Source organism: Salmo salar, chromosome 03 (assembly GCF_965601325.2).
Source record: "Salmo salar chromosome 03, fSalSal1, whole genome shotgun sequence".
NCBI classification, from domain to species: domain Eukaryota; kingdom Metazoa; phylum Chordata; class Actinopteri; order Salmoniformes; family Salmonidae; genus Salmo; species Salmo salar.
The window spans coordinates 101,290,475-101,312,938 of record NC_138293.1 but is presented as its reverse complement, the minus strand read 5'-3'; the positions used below and the strand labels follow the sequence as shown (position 1 = coordinate 101,312,938).

The 22,464-nt window shown below is 47.9% G+C and overlaps 1 protein-coding gene across 1 annotated transcript; it reads right to left on the bottom strand.

Annotated features, from left to right (window-relative positions):
* Positions 1–405: 405 nt before the first annotated feature.
* LOC106591681 (pentraxin-4) lies at positions 406–16,764 on the bottom strand. The gene is made up of 5 exons (XM_045715942.2): positions 16,489–16,764; positions 14,923–15,078; positions 14,558–14,671; positions 11,874–12,711; positions 406–1,832 (listed from the first exon to the last, which is right to left on the bottom strand). The coding sequence occupies exons 1-5, from the start codon at positions 16,624–16,626 to the stop codon at positions 1,168–1,170; spliced, it is 1,911 nt and encodes a 636-aa protein (XP_045571898.1). The 5' UTR covers positions 16,627–16,764; the 3' UTR covers positions 406–1,167.
* Between the last annotated feature and the right edge of the window lie 5,700 nt (positions 16,765–22,464).

The window sequence follows — 22,464 nt, the reverse complement described above, 5'->3', positions numbered from 1 at the left end:
TATTCCACATGACTAAAATCATAAGCGAACTCGTGATGGTTTCTAACGGTGGCACACAGGGTCAAACGTAACTGTTGTTCGCATGGATTTCTGGGAATTATAGTTCTCTAACTGACAGCTGAGACCAAAAACAGAGAGGAAGACGCATTTTTTGCCAATATTTTACAGCATAAGAGCCAGACAATGATATCGATGTCATATTATGAAGAACTGATGGTTTACATGTTGGTGGTTAATTATTGAATAATCTAGGTGTTTGTGGCAGTCTTACATCAAGGACCTTGGAAATTGAAATAGTTGAAGTAGGCTACAGAAAAAACACAATGTTTTCCCCTCTCAAGTGAAATAATATACTGACAAGACAAAACCATGCATAACAAAGACATACAAACAAATACAAACGAACTGAGTGAATCAATGTTTATAGATAAAGGATCATTTGTCTCATGAATGATGACTGTTATATATCCAGTAGAGTAGAGAGCAGCTCCAACTGACATCATCTTGATTTATTAGCATGATAATAACTGACATCAGATGTCAGTTGGTCAACTAGCAGCTAGTCTGTTGACTTTATAACAGAACAATCTGAACGATAAACAGTCTGTCCCTCTGCCTGTCTGTCTGTCTGTCTGTCCCTCTGTCTGTCTGTCTCTCTCGCTCTCTCTCTCTGTCTGTCTGTTGCTGGGTAACAATATATATGATATGAAACAGTCTTTGTTTAGCCATATAACATTGCTTTAAGTAATAATTGATGGCTTTCATTCACATGCTCATTTTACAGTGTGTCAGTGGCACTGTTTAAGGTCAGAGAAGTGTTAGGGTTCCTCTTTCAATATAGGTCCACATTAAGTCCGAAGGGCAGTTCTGCCGGTCTTCATTCTCCCTGGTAGTTAATTGATTGATATTAAAACATTTAGACAGCTGAATCCCAAGTAAACCCGTAGGCTGGTTGTTGTTATTTGTTATTATTTATTTTTAATTAACACCCAATTAATACCTAGACAACCAGGTGAGGGGAAATCAATTACCTTAATTGATCAATCAAGTACAGAGAAGTAAAAACCAGCCCACTCTGCCCTAAAGGACCACACTGTAGATCTAGGAGTGCCTATAGGGACGAGGGATGAGGGACGAGCGGTTAGTGTCAGTTTGGAATCAAACGTCTCAGCTACAGTGTTCCAGGCACTCGCAGGCTACCTGCTGCACCTCCCCATGAACTCCGTCAACATCCCCCAACTCGAGCACCACCCCCCGGGGTACCCCCCTCCCCATAGCCACCCCCGTCACCTCCCCAGGACTCAATACCCGGTCCCACACGGTGAACCCCGCCAGGCGCCCCACGAACCCCTCGGTGGGATCAAACCCTCCCCCCTGGCTGTCCTGCTCTGCTCCCAGCACCACTAACCCCCCTCCCGGCACCTCGTAACCCTTCCTGAACCGTGACCCTGCGGAGGTCAGGCGCCGGTCGGTGTAGTGCCAGAAACGTCCCTGGATAGAGGACCAGAGGACACAGAGGTGGTGCCAGCACCCGTCCAGCACAGAGTCCACAGGGAGCTCACGGTACGCAGGGTCTCCCACCACGAAGTCCAGGGTTGCTCGGCTGGGGGTGGAGGAAGAGTATGAGGAGGAGGAGGAGTTGCGTCCGTATAGGACTAGTTTGTTGTCGTCGTCTTCCGTGGCGTAAGAGAGGAGCGTTCCTACGTAACCGACGTCGACGCGGATCCACAGGCACACGGAGAGTTCTGGAAGAGCAGGGAAGCTCCGGGAGAAGGTGACGTAGTTCTCAGAGGAAGCTGACGGAAACAGGAGCATGGAGTCCACATTACAGACTGGAGGAGAGAAAAGAGAGAGACAAGATAGTCAGTGAGTACTGGAACAAAAAACACTGCAACAAATCAGACCTGGGATATCTCTAGTTTTAACTACTCGTTGTGGCATCAGACCTGGGATAACTCTAGTTTTAACTACTCGTTGTGGCATCAGACCTGGGATAACTCTAGTTTTAACTACTCGTTGTGGCATCAGACCTGGGATAACTCTAGTTTTAACTACTCGTTGTGGCATCAGACCTGGGATAACTCTAGTTTTAACTACTCGTTGTGGCATCAGACCTGGGATAACTCTAGTTTTAACTACTCGTTGTGGCATCAGACCTGGGATAACTGTAGTTTTAACTACTCGTTGTGGCATCAGACCTGGGATAACTCTAGTTTTAACTACTCGTTGTGGCGTCAGACCTGGGATAACTCTAGTTTTAACTACTCGTTGTGGCGTCAGACCTGGGATAACTCTAGTTTTAACTACTCGTTGTGGCGTCAGACCTGGGATAACTCTAGTTTTAACTACTCGTTGTGGCGTCAGACCTGGGATAACTCTAGTTTTAACTACTCGTTGTGGCGTCAGACCTGGGATAACTCTAGTTTTAACTACTCGTTGTGGCGTCAGACCTGGGATAACTCTAGTTTTAACTACTCGTTGTGGCGTCAGACCTGGGATAACTCTAGTTTTAACTACTCGTTGTGGCGTCAGACCTGGGATAACTCTAGTTTTAACTACTCGTTGTGGCGTCAGACCTGGGATAACTCTAGTTTTAACTACTCGTTGTGGCGTCAGACCTGGGATAACTCTAGTTTTAACTACTCGTTGTGGCGTCAGACCTGGGATAACTCTAGTTTTAACTACTCGTTGTGGCATCAGACCTGGGATAACTCTAGTTTTAACTACTCGTTGTGGCATCAGACCTGGGATAACTCTAGTTTTAACTACTCGTTGTGGCATCAGACCTGGGATATCTCTAGTTTTAGCTACTCGTTGTGGCATCAGACCTGGGATAACTCTAGTCTTAACTACTCGTTGTGGCATCAGACCTGGGATAACTCTAGTTTTAACTACTCGTTGTGGCATCAGACCTGGGATAACTCTAGTTTTAACTACTCGTTGTGGCATCAGACCTGGGATAACTCTAGTTTTAACTACTCGTTGTGGCGTCAGACCTGGGATAACTCTAGTTTTAACTACTCGTTGTGGCGTCAGACCTGGGATAACTCTAGTTTTAACTACTCGTTGTGGCGTCAGACCTGGGATAACTCTAGTTTTAACTACTCGTTGTGGCATCAGACCTGGGATAACTCTAGTTTTAACTACTCGTTGTGGCATCAGACCTGGGATAACTCTAGTTTTAACTACTCGTTGTGGCATCAGACCTGGGATATCTCTAGTTTTAACTACTCGTTGTGGCATCAGACCTGGGATAACTCTAGTCTTAACTACTCGTTGTGGCATCAGACCTGGGATAACTCTAGTTTTAACTTCTCGTTGTGGCATCAGACCTGGGATAACTCTAGTTTTAACTACTCGTTGTGGCATCAGACCTGGGATAACTCTAGTTTTAACTACTCGTTGTGGCATCAGACCTGGGATATCTCCTTTTCAGAGGGAACAAATATAGTAGATACATTGGACTAAAACTATTTGAATACAGATCCCAAAAAATGACACATTCTTCAAACTTTTTAATACAGATCTAAAAAAAAAATGGCTACTTTTTAAAAGTATTTCAGTACAGATCCCAAGAACTGACTACTTTGTAACGCTATTTTAATACAGATCCCAAAAAATTGCTACTTTTTTAAAGTTTTTCAATAGAGATCCCAAAAAAAGACTACTTTTTAAAACTATTTCAAAACAGATCCCAAAAACGGACTACTTTGTAAAACTATTTGAATACAGATCCCCACTGGGGTTATTATTTGACCCTGCTGGTCATCTATGAACGTTTGAACATCTTGAAGAACAATCTGGCCTTAATGGCCATGTACTCTTATAATCTCCAACCGGCACAGCCAGAAGAGGACTGGCCACCCCTCAGAGCCTGGTTCCTCTCTAGGTTTGTTCCTAGGTTCCTGACTTTCTAGTGAGTTTTTCCTAGCCACCGTGCTTCTACATCTGCATTGCTTGCTGTTTGGGGTTTTCGGCTGGGTTCCTGTATAGCACTTTGTGACATCTGCTGAAGTCATGACTTCCGCCGAAATTGGTCCCTCTCCTTGTTCAGGCGGCATTCGGCGGTCGAAGTCGCCGACCTTCTAGCCATCGCTGATCCTCTTTTCATTTTCATTTTCCTTTGGTTTTGTCTTGTCTTGTATCACACCTGGTTCCAATCCCATTCATTACATGTTGTGTATTTAACCCTCTGTCCCCCTCATTGTCCTTGTCGGTGATTGTTTGTAAGCTATGTGCAAGTTATGTTCTGGTGTGCGACGGGTTTTGTACCCACTTGTATTATTTAGTATATTTTGGTTTTCTGAGTTTTTGAGCACTTATTAAACTGCTCTGTTTTATACTAAGTTCATTCTCCTGTGCCTGACTTCCCTGCCACCAGCACGCACCCTTACAGCTGATGTAAAAAGGGTTTTATAAATACATTTGATTGTCTTTATAAATACATTTGATATCTTCCTACCTCCTGCTGTTATGACTATCCCCTCATATCCTTCTACCTCCTGCTGTTACGACTATCCCCTCATATCCTCCTACCTCCTGCTGTTACGACTATCCTCTCATATCCTCCTACCTCCTGCTGTTACGACTATCCTCTCATATCCTCCTACCTCCTGCTGTTACGACTATCCTCTCATATCCTCCTACCTCCTGCTGTTACGACTATCCTCTCATATCATCCTACCTCCTGCTGTTACGGCTATCCTCTCATATCCTCCTACCTCCTGTTATGACTATCCTCTCATATCCTCCTACCTCCTGTTACGACTATCCTCTCATATCGTCCTACCTCCTGCTGTTACGACTATCCCCTCATATCCTCCTACCTCCTGTTACGACTATCCTCTCATATCCTCCTACCTCCTGCTGTTACGACTATCCCCTCATATCCTCCTACCTCCTGCTGTTACGACTATCCCCTCATATCCTCCTACCTTCTGCTGTTATGACTATCCCCTCATATCCTCCTACCTCCTGCTGTTACGACTATCCCCTCATATCCTCCTACCTCCTGCTGTTACGACTATCCCCTCATATCCTCCTACCTCCTGCTGTTACGACTATCCTCTCATATCCTCCTACCTCCTGCTGTTACGACTATCCTCTCATATCATCCTACCTCCTGCTGTTACGACTATCCCCTCATATCCTCCTACCTCCTGTTACGACTATCCTCTCATATCCTCCTACCTCCTGCTGTTACGACTATCCCCTCATATCCTCCTACCTCCTGCTGTTACGACTATCCCCTCACATCCTCCTACCTCCTGCTGTTAAGACTATCCCCTCACATCCTCCTACCTCCTGCTGTTACGACTATCCCCTCATATCCACCTACCTCCTGCTGTTACGACTATCCCTCCCCTCATATCCTCCTACCTCCTGCTGTTACGACTATCCCCTCATATCCTCCTACCTCCTGCTGTTACGACTATCCCCTCATATCCTCCTACCTCCTGCTGTTACGACTATCCCCTCATATCCTCCTACCTCCTGCTGTTACGACTATCCCCTCATATCCACCTACCTCCTGCTGTTACGACTATCCCCTCATATCCTCCTACCTCCTGCTGTTACGACTATCCCCTCATATCCTCCTACCTCCTGCTGTTACGACTATCCCCTCATATCCTCCTACCTCCTGCTGTTACGACTATCCCCTCATATCCTTCTACCTCCTGCTGTTACGACTATCCCCTCATATCCTCCTACCTCCTGCTGTTACGACTATCCCCTCATATCCTCCTACCTCCTGCTGTTACGACTATCCCCTCATATCTTCCTGCTCATATCCCCAGATCTCTTTCTCTCTTTCTATCTCATTCCCTCTCCTTCCCTCTCTCTCTCTCCCTCCTCACATCCACAGGTCAGGACAATGTAGTAAAAGCAGACAGTAAATCATGAAGCCTGAAGTCTACTGTAGCCCAGGGTGGTGGTCCCTACAGGACTGGCTGGATAGGGGTTCTGGCCTGAGAACAGGACTGTCGGTGTAACAGCTTTGTTCTCAATCATGTTTTATAGGTCAAACACACCATGATGACGAACGGCTAAAAGCAGAGTGGGACCATCTAATCCCAGTCTTGGACTGTTTCTGCATTCAACAACAGCAAACGAGGAGGCTATAGGAAAAACACACTGGTACCCAGGCTATAGGAAAAACACACTGGTACCCAGGCTATAGGAAGGCTATAGAAACAGACTGGTGCCCAGGCTATAGGAAGGCTATAGAAACAGACTGGTACCCAGGCTATAGGAAGGCTATAGAAACAGACTGGTGCCCAGGCTATAGGAAGGCTATAGAAACAGACTGGTACCCAGGCTATAGGAAGGCTATAGAAACAGACTGGTGCCCAGGCTATAGGAAGGCTATAGAAACAGACTGGTACCCAGGCTATAGGAAGGCTATAGAAACAGACTGGTACCCAGGCTATAGGAAGGCTATAGAAACAGACTGGTACCCAGGCTATAGGAAGGCTATAGAAACAGACTGGTACCCAGGCTATAGGAAGGCTATAGAAACAGACTGGTACCCAGGCTATAGGAAGGCTATAGAAACAGACTGGTACCCAGGCTATAGGAAGGCTATAGAAACAGACTGGTACCCAGGCTATAGGAAGGCTATAGAAACAGACTGGTACCCAGGCTATAGGAAGGAAACAGACTGGTACCCAGGCTATAGGAAGGCTATAGAAACAGACTGGTACCCAGGCTATAGGAAGGAAACAGACTGGTACCCAGGCTATAGGAAGGCTATAGAAACAGACTGGTACCCAGGCTATAGGAAGGCTATAGAAACAGACTGGTACCCAGGCTATAGGAAGGCTATAGAAACAGACTGGTACCCAGGCTATAGGAAGGAAACAGACTGGTACCCAGGCTATAGGAAGGAAACAGACTGGTACCCAGGCTATAGAAAGGAAACAGACTGGTACCCAGGCTATAGGAAGGCTATAGAAACAGACTGGTACCCAGGCTATAGGAAGGAAACAGACTGGTACCCAGGCTATAAGGAAGGCTATAGAAACAGACTGGTACCCAGGCTATAGGAAGGAAACAGACTGGTACCCAGGCTATAGGAAGGCTATAGAAACAGACTGGTACCCAGGCTATAGGAAGGAAACAGACTGGTACCCAGACTATAGGAAGGCTATAGAAACAGACTGGTACCCAGGCTATAGGAAGGCTATAGAAACAGACTGGTACCCAGGCTATAGGAAGGCTATAGAAACAGACTGGTACCCAGGCTATAGGAAGGAAACAGACTGGTACCCAGGCTATAAGGAAGGCTATAGAAACAGACTGGTACCCAGGCTATAGGAAGGAAACAGACTGGTACCCAGGCTATAGGAAGGCTATAGAAACAGACTGGTACCCAGACTATAGGAAGGCTATAGAAACAGACTGGTACCCAGGCTATAGGAAGGAAACAGACTGGTACCCAGGCTATAGGAAGGCTATAGAAACAGACTGGTACCCAGGCTATAGGAAGGCTATAGAAACAGACTGGTACCCAGGCTATAGGAAGGCTATAGAAACAGACTGGTACCCAGGCTATAGGAAGGCTATAGAAACAGACTGGTACCCAGGCTATAGGAAGGCTATAGAAACAGACTGGTACTCAGGCTATAGGAAGGAAACAGACTGGTACCCAGGCTATAGGAAGGAAACAGACTGGTACTCAGGCTATAGGAAGGATATAGAAACAGACTGGTACCCAGGCTATAGGAAGGCTATAGAAACAGACTGGTACCCAGGCTATAGGAAGGCTATAGAAACAGACTGGTACCCAGGCTATAGGAAGGCTATAGAAACAGACTGGTACCCAGGCTATAGGAAGGAAACAGACTGGTACCCAGGCTATAGGAAGGCTATAGAAACAGACTGGTACCCAGGCTATAGGAAGGCTATAGAAACAGACTGGTACTCAGGCTATAGGAAGGCTATAGAAACAGACTGGTACCCAGGCTATAGGAAGGCTATAGAAACAGACTGGTACCCAGGCTATAGGAAGGCTATAGAAACAGACTGGTGCCCAGGCTATAGGAAGGCTATAGAAACAGACTGGTACCCAGGCTATAGGAAGGCTATAGAAACAGACTGGTACCCAGGCTATAGGAAGGCTATAGAAACAGACTGGTACCCAGACTACAGGAAGGCTATAGAAACAGACTGGTACCCAGGCTATAGGAAGGAAACAGACTGGTACCCAGGCTATAGGAAGGCTATAGAAACAGACTGGTACCCAGGCTATAGGAAGGCTATAGAAACAGACTGGTACTCAGGCTATAGGAAGGCTATAGAAACAGACTGGTACCCAGGCTATAGGAAGGCTATAGAAACAGACTGGTACTCAGGCTATAGGAAGGCTATAGAAACAGACTGGTACTCAGGCTATAGGAAGGCTATAGAAACAGACTGGTACCCAGGCTATAGGAAGGTTGAAGAGAACTTAATCTGTCAGCCATTTCTCAACTTGTCAATCACAAACTGGCTACAGTTATAACCAGCTGACTGATCAATGTGTAGAGATGATTCTGAATTTCTTGGCTAAGGCAGTGTGTATCACTTTCTAGACTTACAGAATATAGTGTTTCTCTAACTGGGTTTATTTACCTTAGGTTTTTCAACGTGAACAATATAGTTATATTGATTCTTCAGATGTGAACATAACTCTTAACTCTCAGATGGTCCAAACTCACTGAGACTATATCCTGTTTCCTACATCTATCAACACTTAACTCCTCTCTCTCTCTCTCTCTTTCTCTCTCGCTGTCTCTCTGTCTATCCTCTCTCTCTCTCTGTCTCTCTCTCTCTCTCTCTCTCTCTCTCTCTCTCTCTCTCTCTCTCTCTCTCTCTCACTCCTTCTCTTCTCTGTCTGTTTATCTATTTAGAGAGTAGAGGACCTTGTAGTCCCAAGATGTGTTGCTAGTTTGGTATTAGACAAATGTAATGGTTCAACTCCCCTTCCCCTCCAGACTGAATGGAAACACACAACAATGCCTTTAACAGATGTGTGTGTGTGTGTGTGTGTGTGTGTGTGTGTGTGTGTGTGTGTGTGTGTGTGTGTGTGTGTGTGTGTGTGTGTGTGTGTGTGTGTGTGTGTGTGTCTCTGGTCTCTCGTGGCTCAGCAGATGTTGTTTATGGATGTAAAACACATGCAGTGCATTATGAAAGTATTCAGAGCCCTTTACTTTTTCCACGTTTTGTTATGTTACGGCCTTATTCTAAAATGGATTAAATTCATTATTTTCCTCATCAATATACACACAATACCCCATAATGACAAAGCGAAAACAGATTTTTAGAAATGTTTGCAAATCTATAAAAAATTAAAAACAGAAATACCATATTTAAATAAGTGTCACGGATCCCTCCGGAACTGTCATTACGCACACCTGGTCCCCATTCCCATTGATTAGTAATCATGGGAGAGGGGCCTTGGTCAGGGAGGTGACCAAGAACCCGATGGTCACTCTGACAGAGCTTTAGAGTTTCTCTGTGGAGATGGCAGAACCTTCCAGAAGAACAACCATCTCTGCAGCACTCCACCAATCAGGCCTTCATGGTAGAGTGGCCAGACGGAAGCCACTCCTCAGTAAAAGGCACATGACAGCCCGCTTGGAGTTTGTCAAAAGGCACCTAAAGGACTCAGACCATGAGAAACAAGATTCTCTGGTCTGATGAAACCAATATTGAACCCTTTGGCCTGAATGCCAAGCGTCACTTCTGGAGGAAACCTGGCACCATCCCTATGTTGTGGGGATGTTTTTCAGCGGCAGGGACTGGGAGACTAGTCAAGATCCAGGGAAAGGTGAACGGAGCAAAGTACAGAGAGATCCTCGATGAAAACCTGCTCCAGGACCTCAGACTGGGGCGAAGGTTCACCTTCCAACAGGACAATGACCCTAAGCACACAGCCAAGACAATGCAGGAGTGGCTTCGGGACAAGTCTCTTTGAATGTCCTTGAGTGACCCAGCCAGAGCCCGGACTTGAACCCAATCGAACATCTCTGGAGAGACCTGAAAATAGCTGTGTAGCAACACTCCCCATCCAACCTGACAGAGCTTGAGAGGATCTGCAGAGAATGGGAGAAACTCCCCAAATACAGGTGTGCCAAACTTGTAGTGTCATACCCAAGACTCGAGGCTGTAATCGCTGTCAAAGGTGCTTCAACAAAGTACTGAGTTAAGGGTCTGAATACTTATTTAAATGTGATATTTGTTTGTTTGCACAAATGTCTAACTATTCTATTGGATGCTATGTAATGTCACACCACATTACACCTCTCTATAAGATACTATGTGATGTCACACCACATTACACCTCTCTATGGGATACTATGTGATGTCACACCACATTACACCTCTCTATGGGATACTATGTGATGTCACACCACATTACACCTCTCTATGGGATACTATGTGATGTCACACCACATTACACCTCTCTATGGGATACTATGTAATGTCACACCACATTACACCTCTCTATGGGATACTATGTGATGTCACACCACATTACACCTCTCTATGGGATACTATGTGATGTCACACCACATTACACCTCTCTATGGGATACTATGGGATATCACACCACATTACACCTCTCTATGGGATACTATGTAACGTCACACCACATTACACCTCTCTATGGGATACTATGTAACGTCACACCACATTACACCTCATTAGGGGATACTATGTAACGTCACACCACATTACACCTCTCTATGGGATACTATGGGATGTCCCACCACATTACACCTCTCTATGGGATACTATGTAACGTCACACCACATTACACCTCTCTATGGGATACTATGGGATGTCACACCACATTACACCTCTCTATGGAATACTATGTAACATCACACCACGTTACACCTCTCTATGGGATACTATGTGATGTCACACCACATTACACCTCTCTATGGGATACTATGGGATGTCCCACCACATTACAACTCTCTATGGGATACTATGGGATGTCCCACCACATTACACCTCTCTATGGGATACTATGGGATGTCACACCACATTACACCTCTCTATGGGATACTATGTAACGTCACACCACATTACACCTCTCTATGGGGTACTATGTAATGTCACACCACATTACACCTCTCTATGGGATACTATGGGATGTCCCACCACATTACACCTCTCTATGGGATACTATGGGATGTCACACCACATTACACCTCTCTATGGGATACTATGTAATGTCACACCACATTACACCTCTCTATGGGATACTATGTAATGTCACACCACATTACACCTCTCTATGGGATACTATGGGGATATTACACCACATTACACCTCTCTATGGGATACTATGGGATGTCCCACCACATTACACCTCTCTATGGGATACTATGGGATGTCACACCACATTACACCTCTCTATGGGATACTGGGCACACCACATTACACCTCTCTATGGGATACTATGGGATGTCCCACCACATTACACCTCTCTATGGGATACTATGGGATGTCACACCACATTACACCTCTCTATGGGATACTATGGGATATCACACCACATTACACCTCTCTATGGGATACTATGGGATGTCCCACCACATTACACCTCTCTATGGGATACTATGGGATGTCACACCACATTACACCTCTCTATTTTATAGTTGTTTAATTGGCATTACATCACTGGATGCTGTGTTGTGTGCTGACAGAGGGTTTCCAGAAATCCCAGTTTGAAGATTCCTGGAACCACAATGGAACAAGCAGGACATCTGGAATCTTAAAACCAGAAATGATGGAAAACCTGGGAATTCTGGTAAAGTTACTGGAGTTTTGCTTTTCGGTTATTGCCACCTGACAGAGGTTGATCTGAAGTTACTTACTGGTAGCTTCTCTCCTGGGGATGTGCTGCAGAGGGATCTTATGTCTCACTGGAAGCTGGAGAAGGTTCTGGATTTGTGATTCCTCTCCTTTCATCTCCTCCTCTTCCTCCTCTCCCTCCCTCCTCTCTGTCCGCTCTTCCTCTCCCCTCCTCCTCTCTGTCCGCTCTTCCTCTCCCCTCCTCCTCTCTGTCCGCTTCACTTCACTCTTCCTCCACACCTCGTCCCCCCTCCTCCTCTCCATCTCTTCCTCCTCTCTCGTCTCCTCCACAGACTGTGGTTTTGGCCCATGTTGAGGACGACCAGGCCGTGGGCTCTCCTGTCCTCTCTCCCCCAGCCTCTTCCTCTCCTCCTGGGACTGAAAAGGAGGCTGTGTGGGGTGGGGAGGTGGAGGCTGTAGTCTTGTCCTCATCCTCCTGTCTTTGGTGTGTTTTGGCTGGGAATGGGGTTGGGGTTTGGGCTGGTGCTGGTAATATGTCTGGGTGTGTCCGGGCTGGGTCTGGGTGTCCTGTCTTGGGCTCTGTCCTCTGGAGGCCTGGGTCCTCTGTGGGGGTGCTGTGTCCTGGGGGGTGAGGTTGGAGGTGAGGGGGTCTCCTGTCCTCTCTGATCCCCTGGAAGAGACTACATTCCCCTGTAAAAGCTCCCCCAGCCTCCCTTCGAGCCGGCTCATCCGGAGATCCTGTTCCCTCAGGGACTCCTGGAGACCTCTCAGCCCAACCAGAAGCTCCTCTCGCTGGGCTTCCAGGGAGTCGAGACGCCCCTCCTGGCTGTGTAGCTCCAGGGTGAGGCTGGAGAGAGACTCTCCCTGCTCCTGACTCGGTCTCTGGGTCTGCCTGCTGCCCTGTGGAGAGGAGAGGAGAGGAGGAGGAGAGGAGAGGAGAGGAGAGGAGAGGAGAGGAGAGGAGAGGAGAGGAGAGGAGAGTCATAGCAGAACAGATTCTAGCCACCACATTTGGCTAACTGGCATTATATTATTCACTATAGGGAAGAGTGAGACATTTTTATTTGGGCAGGGCCATTCAAACTCAAACCTGGGAACCTCCTTGGGTGCACATTTTGGTTTTTGCCCTCGCACTACACAAATAACCAAATAACCAACTTTGAATCAGCTGTGTAGTGCTAGGGCAAGAACTAAAATGTGCAGCCAGGGAGGCCCCAGGACTGACTTTGGGTAGCCCTGCCTCAGTGTTTCCCAAACTGTCCCTGTCTGTTGTTGCTTAGAGTACCTGTCCCTGTCTGTTGTTGCTTAGAGTACCTGCCCCTGTCTGTTGTTGCTTAGAGTACCTGCCCCTGTCTGTTGTTGCTTAGAATACCTGTCCCTGTCTGTTGTTGCTTAGAATACCTGTCCCTATCTATTGTTGCTTAGAGTACCTGTCCCTGTCTGTTGTTGCTTAGAGTACCTGTCCCTGTCTGTTGTTGCTTAGAATACCTGGCCCTGTCTGTTGTTGCTTAGAGTACCTGTCCCTGTCTGTTGTTGCTTAGAGTACCTGTCCCTGTCTATTGTTGCTTAGAGTACCTGTCCCTGTCTGTTGTTTAGAGTACCTGTCCCTCTCTGTTGTTGCTTAGAATACCTGTCCCTGTCTGTTGTTGCTTAGAATACCTGTCCCTGTCTGTTGTTGCTTAGAATACCTGTCCCTGTCTGTTGTTGCTTAGAATACCTGTCCCTGTCTGTTGTTGCTTAGAGTACCTGTCCCTGTCTGTTGTTGCTTAGAATACCTGTCCCTGTCTGTTGTTGCTTAGAATACCTGTCCCTGTCTGTTGTTTAGAGTACCTGTCCCTGTCTGTTGTTGCTTAGAATACCTGTCCCTGTCTGTTGTTGCTTAGAATACCTGTCCCTGTCTGTTGTTTAGAGTACATGTCCCTGTCTGTTGTTGCTTAGAATACCTGTCCCTGTCTGTTGTTGCTTAGAATACCTGTCCCTATCTATTGTTGCTTAGAGTACCTGTCCCTGTCTGTTGTTGCTTAGAGTACCTGTCCCTGTCTGTTGTTGCTTAGAATACCTGGCCCTGTCTGTTGTTGCTTAGAGTACCTGTCCCTGTCTGTTGTTGCTTAGAGTACCTGTCCCTGTCTATTGTTGCTTAGAGTACCTGTCCCTGTCTGTTGTTTAGAGTACCTGTCCCTCTCTGTTGTTGCTTAGAATACCTGTCCCTGTCTGTTGTTGCTTAGAGTACCTGTCCCTGTCTGTTGTTGCTTAGAATACCTGTCCCTGTTTGTTGTTGCTTAGAGTACCTGTCCCTGTCTGTTGTTGCTTAGAATACCTGTCCCTGTCTGTTGTTGCTTAGAATACCTGTCCCTGTCTGTTGTTGCTTAGAGTACCTGTCCCTGTCTGTTGTTGCTTAGAGTACCTGTCCCTGTCTGTTGTTTAGAGTACCTGTCCCTCTCTGTTGTTGCTTAGAATACCTGTCCCTGTCTGTTGTTGCTTAGAGTACCTGTCCCTGTCTGTTGTTGCTTAGAATACCTGTCCCTGTTTGTTGTTGCTTAGAGTACCTGTCCCTGTCTGTTGTTGCTTAGAATACCTGTCCCTGTCTGTTGTTGCTTCGAATACCTGTCCCTGTCTGTTGTTGCTTAGAATACCTGTCCCTGTCTGTTGTTGCTTAGAGTACCTGTCCCTGTCTGTTGTTGCTTAGAATACCTGTCCCTGTTTGTTGTTGCTTAGAATACCTGTCCCTGTCTGTTGTTTAGAGTACCTGTCCCTGTCTGTGTCTCTCTCTCAGTCCTCTCTCCAGCGAGGCCAATCTTCCCTCCATCCTCTTGTTCTTCTTCTGTAGTTTCCTGCTCCAGTCTTTCAGTCCGTCCAGATCCTGTTTTTTTGGTAAGATTTTTTATATGTTTCCCCCCACAAAAACAAAACAGGACAGAAACAAGATAAAACAATGACAGGATCCAAATTAAAACGAAATATAACCATAACAATAATTTTAACGTAATAATATAACATATATACATATGTATTTCTATATTTTAATTTAAAATATAACATAATCTATAACATACATGTAAATATAACATAATATTATAGTAATAATATAGCTAAAATGATATAAACAGTAACCTGTGTGGCGGTGTCTCTGAGTTGTGTTAGTTCCTGGGTGAGGTTTCTGTGTTGGTCAGACAGGGTCTGAACTCTGACCTCTAGGGAGGTCGACACGTTAGACATATGGGACAGAAGCTCTAACCGGCTCAGGGTCTGTTCCTGGAATCGACGGAACTGAGAAACAAACACACAACATAATCTAAAGTTCTTACACACACACTATATATACAGCAGTACGTGGAAACCCATTCAAATGAGTGGTTACTTCAGCTTCACCCGTTGCTGATAGGTGTATAAAATTGAGCACACCGCCATGCAATCTCCATAGACAAACATTGGCAGTAGAATGACCTTACTGAAGAGCTGTGACTTCCAACGTGGCACCGTCATAGGATGCCACCTTTCCAGCAAGTCAGTTCGTCAAATTTCTGCCCTGCTAGAGTTGCACCGGTCAACTGTAAGTGCTGTTATTGTGAAGTGGAAACGCCTAGGAGCAACAACGGCACAGCCGCAAAGAGGTAGACCACACAAGAACAGGACCGCTGAGTGGTGAAGAGCGTAGCCGGTAAAAATCGTCTGTCATTGGTTTTAACACTCACTACCGAGTTCCAAACTACCTCTGGAAGCAACATCGGCACAAGAACTGTTCGTCTGGAGCTTCATGAAATTGGTTTCCATGGCCGAGTAGCCGCAACACAAGCCTAAGATCACCACGCACAATGCCAAGCGTTGGCTGGAGTGGTGTAAAGCTCACCGCCATTGGACTCTGGAGCAGTGGAAACGCGTTCTCTGGAGTGATGGATCACGCTTCACCATCTGGCAGTCCGACGGACGAATCTGGGTTTGGCGAATGCCAGGAGAACTCTACCTGCCCCAATGCATAGTGCCAACTGTAAAGTTTGGTGGAGGAGGAATAACGGTCTGGTTCGGGCTAGGCCCACTAGTTCTAGTGAAGAGAAATCTTAATGCTACAGCATAAAATTATATTCTAGACGATTCTGTGCTTCCAACTTTGTGGCAACAGTTTGGGGAAGGCCCTTTCCTGTTTCAGCATGACAATTTCTCCGTGCACAAAGCCAGGTCCATACATAAATGGTTTGTCTAGATCGGTGCGGAAGAACATGACTGGCCTGCACAGAGCCCTGACCTCAACCCCATCGAATACCTTTGGGATGAATTGGAACCCCGACTGCAAGCCGCGCCTAATTGCCCAACATCAGTGCCCGACCTCCCTAATTCTCTTGTTGCTGAAAGGAAGCAAGTCCCCGCAAAAATGTTCCAACATCTCGTGGAAAGTCTTCTCAGAAGAGTGGAGGCTGTTATAGCAGCAAAGGGGGGAACAACTCTATATTTATGCCCATGATTTTGGAATGAGATGTTGGACGATCAGGTGTCCACATACTTTTGGTCATTTAGTGTTATCCTACTTATGGATAATAACGTTCTAATTTTTGAATTTTCTTGTAATAAAACAATAACACATCAAGGGCGACACACACATGAACAGACTTACAAACACACACATGAACACACACACACACTGACACACACCCACAGACACACACACAAACCATACACACTGACCTGATCGTCTAGTCGTCTGAGTCTCTGGTAGATGGGCTTCCTGAGCTCAGCAGCACCCTGTCCCCTACAGGCCTGAAGCTGGAGGACAACCAGGAGAACCAGGGCCAGGGCCCTCCGTCTGGCTCTGAGGCTGGTCATAGTGCAGCGTGGCTGGGTTCGGGCAAGGCAGGGGTCTGGGTGTCTAGAGGTGCGGAGGTTGTTAGCTCTGAGAGCTACCGAGGCTAACTAATAGAGGTAAAGGAGAGAGAAGAGGGATGGGGCAGTGCAGGGATGGGAAGCCCCCTCACACACACACACGAATGCATCACACTGACGCACACACACACATCTGTTTTTTTCCCACAATGCATCACTGGCAGGGAAGCAGATTCAGAACATGATGGCTTTACCAGAGACCTCTCTCTCTCTCTCACACACACACACACACACACAAACACAACACACACACAAACACACAAATACACACAAAAACACACATGAACACAAACACACGCATGAACACACACACCATTAACCAATAGGTAAGTGAAATAAACTCAAAAGAACAAAAGTATTAAGTAATAAATGTATTCTATTTTACAAATCTAGGTCCTATTTTCTGTTTTTGCAGTGTAGTCAGTTGGCTGTAGTTGTATGGATATATATTCTTCAGGTGGCTGTAGTTGTATAGATATATATTAGTCAGGTGGCTGTAGTTGTATGGATATATATTAGTCAGGTGGCTGTAGTTGTATAGATATATATTAGTCAGGTGGCTGTATAGTTGTATGGATATATATTAGTCAGGTGGCTGTATAGTTGTATAGATATATATTAGTCAGGTGGCTGTATAGTTGTATAGATATATATTAGTCAGGTGGCTGTATAGTTGTATAGATATATATTAGTCAGGTGGTGTAACGACTGTCTTCTGAAATGAACCAAGGCGCAGCAGGTATGTGAATACTCATTTTTTAATTACCCAACAAAAGGAGTAAAGCATCCACAGGAAACAATAAACGTGACAGCAGCAACAGTTTGCAGGCTAAAAAACGCAGTGCAAAACAACCACCCACAAACCCCAGTGACAAACAACTCCTACATATATGACTCCCAATCAGGAACAACGATTCCCAGCTGTTCCTGATCAGGAGTCACAAGACACACACAAGACTGCCACGTCCTGACCCCCAAACTACTACACCAGCTCCATCTGCTGGTCAGGACGTGACAGTACCCCCCCCTCAAGGTGCAGACCCCAGAATGCACCTAACCACAACAACAACAAAAAACACCAACAAACAACCCATAAACAATAACCCCTAAACAATAAAGGGAGGGAAGGGAGGGTGGCTGCCGTCACCGACGGCACTGTGCTACACCCTCCCTCCCCAACCCACCAATCCTGGAGGTGGCTCAGGTGCAGGCCGTGGACCTCGCTCCACCTTCGGCGTCGCCCACTTTGATGGCGCCGATAGCTGCGCCGGGCCGACGGGCCACTCGGGCTGACCCGGGCAGACGGACCACTCGGGCTGGACCGGGGGACAGGAGGGCCCCTCGGCCTGGGCCGGGGAACAAGAGGGCCCCTCGGGCTGGGCCGGGGGACAAGAGGGCCCCTCGGGCTGGGCCGGGGGACAAGAGGGCCCCTCGGGCTGGGCCGGGGGACAGGAGGGCCCCTCGGGCTGGGCCGGGGAACCGGAGGGCCCCTCGGGCTGGGCCGGAGGGCAGGAGGGCCCCTCGGGCAGGGGGACAGGAGGGCCCCTCGGGCTGGGCCGGGGGACAGGAGGGCCCCTCGGGCTGGGCCGGGGAACCGGAGGGCCCCTCGGGCTGGGCCGGGGAACCGGAGGGCCCCTCGGGCTGGGCCTAAGGGCAGGAGGGCAGGAGGGCAGGAGGGCCACTCGGGCTGGGCCGGAGGACAGGAGGGCCACTCGGGCTGGGCCGGAGGGCAGGAGGGCCACTCGGGCTGGGCCGGAGGGCAGGAGGGCCACTCGGGCTGGGCCGGAGGGCAGGAGGGCCACTCGGGCTGGGCCGGAGGGCAGGAGGGCCACTCGGGCTGGGCCGGAGGACAGGAGGGCCACTCGGGCTGGGCCGGAGTACAGGAGGGCCACTCGGGCTGGGCCGGAGGGCAGGCAGGGCACCCTGGCAGACCCGGGCAGTCGGGCCGCTCTGGCAGAACCGGGCAGTCTGGCCGCACTGGCAGAACCGGGCAGTCTGGCCGCTCTGGCAGAACCGGGCAGTCTGGCCGCTCTGGCAGAACCGGGCAGTCTGGCCGCTCTGGCAGAACCGGGCAGTCTGGCCGCTCTGGCAGCTCAGGGCAGTCTGGCCGCTCTGGCAGCTCAGGGCAGTCTGGCCGCTCTGGCAGCTCAGGGCAGTCTGGCCGCTCCGGCAGCTCAGGGCAGTCTGGCCGCTCCGGCAGCTCAGGGCAGTCTGGCCGCTCCGGCAGCTCAGGGCAGTCTGGCCGCTCCGGCAGCTCAGGGCAGTCTGGCCACTCCGGCAGCTCAGGGCAGTCTGGCCACTCCGGCAGCTCAGGGCAGTCTGGCCACTCCGGCAGTTCAGGGCAGTCTGGCCACTCCGGCAGTTCAGGGCAGTCTGGCCACTCCGGCAGTTCAGGGCAGTCTGGCCACTCTGGCAGTTCAGGGCAGTCTGGCCACTCCGGCAGTTCAGGGCAGTCTGGCCCCTCCGGCAGTTCAGGGCAGTCTGGCCACTCCGGCAGTTCAGGGCAGTCTGGCCACTCCGGCAGTTCAGGGCAGTCTGGCCACTCCGGCAGTTCAGGGCAGTCTGGCCACTCCGGCAGTTCAGGGCAGTCTGGCCACTCCGGCAGTTCAGGGCAGTCTGGCCACTCCGGCAGTTCAGGGCAGTCTGGCCACTCCGGCAGTTCAGGGCAGTCTGGCCACTCCGGCAGTTCAGGGCAGTCTGGCCACTCCGGCAGTTCAGCGCAGTCTGGCCACTCCGGCAGTTCAGGGCAGTCTGGCCACTCCGGCAGTTCAGGGCAGTCTGGCCACTCCGGCAGTTCAGGGCAGTCTGGCCACTCCGGCAGTTCAGCGCAGTCTGGCCACTCCGGCAGTTCAGCGCAGTCTGGCCACTCCGGCAGTTCAGCGCAGTCTGGCCACTCCGGCAGTTCAGCGCAGTCTGGCCACTCCGGCAGTTCAGCGCAGTCTGGCCACTCTGGCGACTGTTGACTGGCGGGCAGCTCTGACGACTGTTGACTGGCGGGCAGCTCTGACGACTGTTGACTGGCGGGCAGCTCTGACGACTGTTGACTGGCGGGCAGCTCTGACGACTGTTGACTGGCGGGCAGCTCTGACGACTGTTGACTGGCGGGCAGCTCTGACGACTGTTGACTGGCGGGCAGCTCTGACGACTGTTGACTGGCGGGCAGCTCTGGTGATGGTTGACTGGCGGGCAGCTCTGGTGACTGTTGACTGGCGGGCAGCACTGACGACTGTTGACTGGCGGGCAGATCTGACGACTGTTGACTGGCGGGCAGCTCTGACGACTGTTGACTGGCGGGCAGCTCTGACGACTGTTGACTGGCGGGCAGCTCTGACGACTGTTGACTGGCGGGCAGCTCTGACGACTGTTGACTGGCGGGCAGCTCTGACGACTGTTGACTGGCGAGGCTGGGTTGACTGGCGAGGCTGGGTTGACACACTAGACTCCTGATGCGTGGGGCTGGTATAGGACGTGCCAGCCTGGAGACACGCACCTCCATGCTAGTGCGTCTGGCGGGAAACACCGGACCGAAAGGGCGCGCTGGCGGTCTTGATTGTAGGGTTGGCATCCCCCCTTCCGGCTCGATGCTCACCTTGCCCTGGCACCTGCGGGGCGCTGGTACTGGGCGAACTGGGCTGTGCGTCCGTATAGGCGAGATGGTGCATACCTCAGCGTAACATGGCACCCTCCACCTCCTATGCACCTCCCTGTAGTCACGGGAAGCTGGCTTACGGCTCTTCCCTGGCCTGGCCAAGCTACCCGTGTGCCCCCCAAAAAAATTTTATTGGGGGTGCCTCTCGGGTTTCCTTAGCTCCCTTAACTTGTCCGCCCAGAATTTTCTTTCGTCCTGCCAGGTCCATTCCTCCATTTTCCTCTCCTGTGGCTTCCTCCTCTTCTGCTGCTTGGTCCTTTGGTGGGTGGTTCTGTAACGACTGTCTTCTGAAATGAACCAAGGCGCAGCAGGTATGTGAATACTCATTTTTTAATTACCCAACAAAAGGAGTAAAGCATCCACAGGAAACAATAAACGTGACAGCAGCAACAGTTTGCAGGCTAAAAAACGCAGTGCAAAACAACCACCCACAAACCCCAGTGACAAACAACTCCTACATATATGACTCCCAATCAGGAACAACGATTCCCAGCTGTTCCTGATCAGGAGTGACAAGACACACACAAGACTGCCACGTCCTGACCCCCAAACTACTACACCAGCTCCATCTGCTGGTCAGGACGTGACAGGTGGCTGTAGTTGTATAGATATATATTAGTCAGGTGGCTGTATAGTTGTATAGATATATATTAGTCAGGTGACTGTATAGTTGTATGGATATATATTAGTCAGGTGGCTGTATAGTTGTATAGATATATATTAGTCAGGTGGCTGTATAGTTGTATAGATATATATTAGTCAGGTGGCTGTAGTTGTATAGATATATATTAGTCAGGTGGCTGTATAGTTGTATAGATATATATTAGTCAGGTGGCTGTATAGTTGTATAGATATATATTAGTCAGGTGACTGTATAGTTGTATGGATATATATTAGTCAGGTGGCTGTATAGTTGTATAGATATATATTAGTCAGGTGGCTGTAGTTGTATAGATATATATTAGTCAGGTGGCTGTATAGTTGTATAGATATATATTAGTCAGGTGGCTGTATAGTTGTATAGATATATATTAGTCAGGTGGCTGTATAGTTGTATAGATATATATTAGTCAGGTGGCTGTATAGTTGTATGGATATATATTAGTCAGGTGGCTGTAGTTGTATAGATATATATTAGTCAGGTGGCTGTAGTTGTATAGATATATATTAGTCAGGTGGCTGTAGTTGTATAGATATATATTAGTCAGGTGGCTGTATAGTTGTATAGATATATATTAGTCAGGTGGCTGTATAGTTGTATAGATATATATTAGTCAGGTGGCTGTATAGTTGTATAGATATATATTAGTCAGGTGGCTGTATAGTTGTATAGATATATATTAGTCAGGTGGCTGTAGTTGTATAGATATATATTAGTCAGGTGGCTGTAGTTGTATAGATATATATTAGTCAGGTGGCTGTATAGTTGTATAGATATATATTAGTCAGGTGGCTGTAGTTGTATAGATATATATTAGTCAGGTGGCTGTATAGTTGTATGGATATATATTAGTCAGGTGGCTGTATAGTTGTATAGATATATATTAGTCAGGTGGCTGTAGTTGTATAGATATATATTAGTCAGGTGGCTGTATAGTTGTATAGATATATATTAGTCAGGTGGCTGTATAGTTGTATGGATATATATTAGTCATGTGGCTGTATAGTTGTATAGATATATATTAGTCAGGTGGCTGTAGTTGTATGGATATATGTATTAGTTGTTAGTGTTTAACAGAGAGAGAGAGAGAGAGGAACAAACACCATTGTAAATACGACCCATATTCATGTTTATTTATTTTCCCTTATGTACTTTACACATTTGCACATCGTTACAACACTGTATATATACATAATATGACATTTGTAATGTCTTTATTCTTTAGGAACTTCTATGAGTGTAATGTTCATTTTCTATTGTTTATTTTCTATTGACTTGCTTTGGCAATGTTAACATATGTTTCCCATGCCAATAAAACCCCTTGAGTTGAAATTGAAATTGAATTGAGGAGAGAGGATGCAAAAACCTGAGAAGGAAATTGAGAAACCTATCCAACCAAAAACACAGAGAACCAGAAAACCTGAGCCTTCACTATGGCTAATCACTAAAACAATAGAGAAATACACTACGG